The sequence below is a fragment of the Macaca nemestrina genome, chromosome 9 (genome assembly GCF_043159975.1).
Source record: "Macaca nemestrina isolate mMacNem1 chromosome 9, mMacNem.hap1, whole genome shotgun sequence".
Classification (NCBI taxonomy): domain Eukaryota; kingdom Metazoa; phylum Chordata; class Mammalia; order Primates; family Cercopithecidae; genus Macaca; species Macaca nemestrina.
Window position 1 is genome coordinate 64,351,146 of NC_092133.1, and position 6,057 is coordinate 64,357,202.

The 6,057-nt window shown below is 40.9% G+C and overlaps 1 protein-coding gene across 5 annotated transcripts in view; it reads left to right on the top strand.

Annotated features, from left to right (window-relative positions):
- Positions 1-6,057, top strand: part of LOC105466129 (myopalladin) — a 140,269-nt gene that overhangs the window by 67,942 nt on the left and 66,270 nt on the right. For all 5 annotated transcript variants that reach the window (XM_011715115.3, XM_011715113.3, XM_011715112.3 and 2 more), the window contains 2 exons: positions 2,943-3,118; positions 5,458-5,509. In XM_011715115.3, coding sequence (XP_011713417.2) covers positions 2,943-3,118; positions 5,458-5,509 — 228 coding nt within the window. The remainder of the gene's footprint in view (positions 1-2,942; positions 3,119-5,457; positions 5,510-6,057) is intronic.

Sequence of the window (6,057 nt, forward strand, 5' to 3'; positions counted from 1 at the left end):
GGATGGATAAGAAAGCCAAAGGAGAGAGTATATAGAAAACTATGGTAGGCACTGTGGATGCTTACAAGAGCATCTAAGACACTGTCTTTACCTTCAAAGAATTTACAACCTAGGAAACTGGACACATTTTCAAAATAGAAAATAATAAAAGAGTGTGTAATCAAGTATTTGCATGACATAGTATATGTTTATTTTTTTAAGTGAAGTTAGAAAACATAACAATTATTCAGAATTGATAGTAAAATATAGCTTTGTGGAGGAGGTGATATCTGAGCAGAATATTTGTAGTAGCTGAAAGGCAGAAAAAGAGAATCTCAGAGAGAAAAAACATGGGCAGACTTGAATGTTGGGGCGTGACCATGACATATTCATGGAATAATAAAGAATAGCTTGACTGTTGGGAAGTAGTTGAACAGGTGAGTTTTCTTCAGTGTGCTTTAGAATCTTGCCTTCACCTAAAGGCAAGATGTGTGTGGTGACTCATTCCTATAATCCCAGCACTTTGGAAGGCCAAGGCAGATGAATTGCTTGAGCCCAGGAGTTCAAGACCAGCCTGGGCAACATAGCAAAACCCATATCTACTAAAAATACAAAAATTAGCCAGGTGTGGCAGCACGTGCCTGTGCTCCCAGCTACTTGGAAGGCTGAGGTGGGAGGATCACCTGAGTCCGGGGAGGTTGAGGCTGGAGTGAGCCATGATCATGCCACTGCACTTCAGGGCAACAGAGTGAGATCATTCCCCCCCCCCACAAAACAAAAAAGGCCGGGCGTGGTGGCTCATGCCTGTAATCCCAGCACTTTGGGAGGCTGAGGCGGGTAGATCACAAGGTCAAGAGATCGAGACCATTCTGGTCAACATGGTGAAACCCTGTCTCTACTAAAAATACAAAAATTAGCTGGGCGTGGTGGTGTGCAGTGTGCACCTGTAGTCCCTGCTACTCAGGAGGCTGAGGCAGAAGAATCGCTTGAACCCAGGAGGCGGAGGTTGCGGTGAGCAGAGTTCGGACCACTACACTCTAACCTGGTGACAGAGCGAGACTCGGTCTCAAAAAAAAAAAAAAAAAAAAAAAAAAAGAATCTTGCTGTATAAATGGTAGGAGGGAGAAGACAGATTTCAGCACTGAGTGGTTAGATCTAAATTACAGGAAAGATTAGCAACTGCCAGGGCTACTTAATTTTTGATACTTAGTAGATATTATACCTCCCAGTTAATTACTTTTTATTAAATTGATTAACAGTTATTATTTCAAAAAATGAAAAAATGTAAAAGGGTACATTGAGCCAGGCCAGGCGTGGTGGCTCACACCTGTAATCCCAGCACTTCAGGAGGCCGAAGTGGGCGGATCATGAGGTCAGGAGTTCGAGACCAACCTGGCCTAAATGGCGAAACCCCATCTCTATTAAAAATACAAAAATTAGCTGGGCATGGTTGCAGGCGCCTGCAATCCCAGCTACTTGGGAGGCTGAGGCAGGAGAATCGCTTGAACCCAAGAGGCAGAGGTTGCAGTGAGCTGAGATCGCGCCATTGCATTCCAGCCTGGGTGACAGAGTGAGACTCCATCTCAAAAAAAAAAAAAAAAAAAGGTACATTGAGCCATCTCACTCCTATCTGTCCTTATCCATCTTGTTTCCCTTTGCCCCTAATAGCCGCTTATGATTTGCATTTTATTCTTTCCAATTTTCTTTCTGCAAATGCAAACAACATGAACATATCTTATTTCTTGTCCCCCGTAAGGTCATATTCACAAGTATGGGGGTGGGGTAGAACTTCCACATATCTATGGCAGGATGACATAATGCAACCCGTAAACCCCATTTCTCACACAAGGCTAGCACCCTATATGCACTCTTTTGCACCTTACTGTTAAAATTCAATTATATATCTTGGGATTCTTTCCATGTTAGTACACAGTAATCACTCTCATCTTCTTTTTAGAGCAGCATAGTGCTCCGTTGTGTGGCGGCATCAGTCCCCTAAGGATGAATGCCTGAATCGTTTACAATGTTTTGCTGTTTGAATGAGTAGCCTATACATTCGTCATTTTGTACGTATGCAAGTGGATCTGTACAAGATTCCCACAAGTGGGATTGTTGGGTCCAAGGATATTTGCATCTGTAATTCTGGCAGTATTGGCAGACTTCTTTCATAGGGTTTATGCCATTCACACTAGCAATGCATAAGAGTGGTCAAACATTTAGACTTTTGCCAATCTTCTACATGAAGAATGGAATTTCCATTTAATTTTAATGTCCATTTCTCTTATTATGCACCTCTACATTTTAAACACTATTTTATATAGTATTTTTGGTAAACTTTGGCCAGAAAACTAGGCTGTAATATAAATTTCTAACTTCAAGGATATAGAATTGAAAGAAAATATAGTAACCTATAGAAACATATTTAACTTGGGTTATTTGCCAGAGTTGGGCCACTCCTGGGAGAATATGGCCCCTCCTCCTTACTCTGATGGTTCAAGTAACAGAACAAATTAATTTTCATTTAGTTAGGTCAGATGAAACTTAATAGAAAGAAATGAGTGTCCTCAACTTTACGAACTTGTATTATCTTTTACATTCTCTCTACATAAGCTAATGTAGCACTTAATGCATATGATAGGAATCAGAAAGTCATTTTAGGAGAAGCCAAGTTCCGCATCAAAGACCCCGATCTTTGTACTTGGCTGTTCCGGCTTTCTCACCAGTTTTCTCAGTTGTACCATTCTTAACTGAAGCTACTTTCTAATTTCCTGAGTGTGGTATCAATGCGGTTTGAATACTGCCAACTCTTCTCACTGTTATAAAAAAATAATGTTATAATGATGGGGGTTTTTTGTTGTTGGTTCTGACTTTAAATGAAGCTCATTTAAGAGAATATCTGGAGCTGTCAATGTTACTGTCTCGCATTTGGGTCATGTCCAATGACCATATTCTTTTCCCTGCAGGTGGTACTGTGAAGGCAAGGAGCTTGAAAATTCCCCAGACATTCACATCGTCCAGGCAGGAAATCTGCACTCACTGACCATTGCAGAAGCCTTTGAAGAGGACACAGGACGCTATTCCTGCTTTGCTTCTAACATCTATGGGACAGATTCAACTTCTGCTGAGATTTATATAGAAGGTATATGACACTTAATAGTAAGACATTTAGTTATACTAAATAAATAGTTATTGAGGGCCTCCTCTACCACACGCTATTCTAGGCAATGAGGATACAGCAGTGAACCAAGTAGACAAAAACGCTTAGGCTCATTTACTGATGATTTACATTACATGATGGGAAAGACAGAAAATAAACAAGATAAATAAAATATATGATATGATAGATTTATATAAACACTGTGAAAGAAATAAAAAGCAAGAAAAAGAGATGGGAATAGCGCATGTGTGAATGTGGGAGGTGGAGGGGTGGGGAATGAGCCACAAGGTCCTTTGAGAGAAATTTACTCTAGGCAGAAAAACCAGCAAGTACAGTGGCCCTGAGGGTAGGAGTGTGCTTGTCTTAAGGTACAGAGATGAGCCAATGTGGCCAGGGTGGAGTGAGCAAGAAAGTAACAGAAGATGAGGTCGAAAGGTAAGACGGGGTGGAAGTGGAAGGAGGGAGGTAAGCAGACCACAAAAGTCCTTGTAGGTCATTACAGGAACTTTGGTTTTGACCCTGAGGTAGATGAGAAGTTCTGGAGCATTCTGAGCAAAGACATAACATGATCTTAGTTTTTTTGTTTTGTTTTGTTTTTTAGACGGAGTCTCACTCTACTGCCCAGGCTGGAGTGCAGTGACACAATCTCGGCCCACTGCAACTTCCGCCTCCTGGGTTCAAATGATTCTCGTGCCTCAGCCTCCCAAGTAGCTGGGATTACAAGCGTGTGCCACCACACCTGGCTAATTTTTGTATTTTTAGTAGAGATGGGGTTTCACCATACTGGCCAGGCTGGTCTCAAACTCCTCACCTCAAGTGATCCGCCCACCTCAGCCTCCCAAAGTGCTGGGATTATAGGTGTGAGTCACTGCACCTGGATGATCTGACTTAACAGTCACTCTGGCTGCTGTTTGAGAATATACTGCAGGGAGTCAAGGGTAGATGCATGGATACCATTTGGGAACACTGGAAAGGCGTTTACATTGGCATCAAGTTTATATGATTAATTTGAGGTGAAAAAAATCAACTTATGCTCCTTTGTATCTACCTAAATTTGTGCTCCTATTTTATCTTATCCTCTGAATTTTGTCTGCAGATCATTCTTTAGCACCTTTTTTTTTTTAAACCAATAATACTTTATGTATGCCTTGGTTTTAGCATTTAAACATATTATTATGGTATAGATGCCCATTTATCAACTAGATTGTAAGGCCAGGACTTATTTACATCTCCAATATGTATTTGTACAACGTGCTTACATACTACCAAGTACATAGTATTTGGTAAACATTTTTTGAATAAATACATGAATAGAAATGTGTTGTATGTGTATGTGTTTTTATCCTCACATTTTTGGAGTCCAATAAATACCTCCAGATTTAGCTGTGTTATATCTTCGTGGAATGCACTATCTTGAGAAGTAAACCCAGGATCAAAGCTCTGCTAACAGTGCTGAGATTCAATTGCTGGGTTTTTGTTTTTGTTTTTTCTTTGTGGCAAAAAGACTTTAAACACCCCCTCTCTCACGATGAAGGATGACTCGTTAATATTAGACTGAACGGAAGAGGATCCACCTACACCTACAGTGTTTGGAATCCAGTGTAATCCCTTCTTATATTCAATCTGTGTAGGCCAAGAGCAAGAGGACTTATGAACACCAGAGAATGTCTGCAAATACTGCTCTGTTAGGCCAAAGGCACCAGCAGGTGCTTTACATACAAGAACACTTAGAAATTGGGTCAGTGGCCGAGCGCGGTGGCTCACATCTGTAATCCCAGCACTTTGGGAGGCCGAAGCGGGCAGATCACGAGATCAGGAGATCGAGACCATCCTGGCTAACATGGTGAAACCCCGTCTCTACTGAAAATACAAAAAAAAATTAGCCGGGCATGGTGGCAGGCACCTGTGGTCACAGCTACTCCGGAGGCTGAGGCAGGAGAATGGCGTGAACCCGGGAGGCGGAGCTTGCAGTGAGCCGAGATGGCGCCACTGCACTCCAGCCTGGGTGACAGAGTGAGACTCTCTCAAAAAAGAAAAAAAGAAAAAAAAAAAAGAAGTTGAGTCAGTTAATTTGAACACTAGCACTAACTAGACATGTGACCTTGAGCAATTCCTTCAACTTCTTAGGGCCTATTTCCTCGTTTGTTAAGTTGGGTGTTACTGTAGGGAATCACTGAGTTCATTTCTAAGATTCTGTAGGTATTCAGATATCTAAGAATCAGGTAAACAAATTATCATCTTAAAAATCTTATGTCGTGTTTAGGAACCAATTTAAGAAATTATCATCTTAACAATCTTGTGTCTTGTTTTTATTTTTCCAGGGGTTTCTTCTTCTGACTCAGAAGGGGACCCTAACAAGGAAGAGATGAATCGGTAATTCTGATTTTCTGTCTTATAGCTTTAGCATCCTCAGATCAATTAATAGCTTAAAAAGAGCTATTAATTGGTTACTAGAACTTAAGGAGGGCGGCTCCAGGGTTTGACCACAAAATTAAATGAATAAATAAACAAATTGAGTGGATTTGAAGAAGACCCTACTTTTGCTTAAGTCTTGCCTAGCAGATTAATTTGAATCTTTCCAATTTACTCCCTACAGAGGATGAGCTCCTTAAGGACAGAAATCCTTTGTGTATGCCTACCTTGAAATGATAAGTTGCTTCTAGCTTTTGTGCAGATATGAACATTCATAACCAGAGTAAATGATCCCTCTTTGACCCCCTTCCTTTATCATTCTCATGGCCTTGAGTCAACTCCTCCTTCTCTCCTGCCTTTTATGCCAACCACCTCCTTAGAGGGCTTTCTGTCTGCTTCTGCCTTTTTCTCTGTTTTACAGTGTCCAAACTACAACCAGTTATTCTCTAAAAGAGATCAAGATTCTGATCCTATTATTTTCCTGACTCAGAAAAAGATTATTATCTATG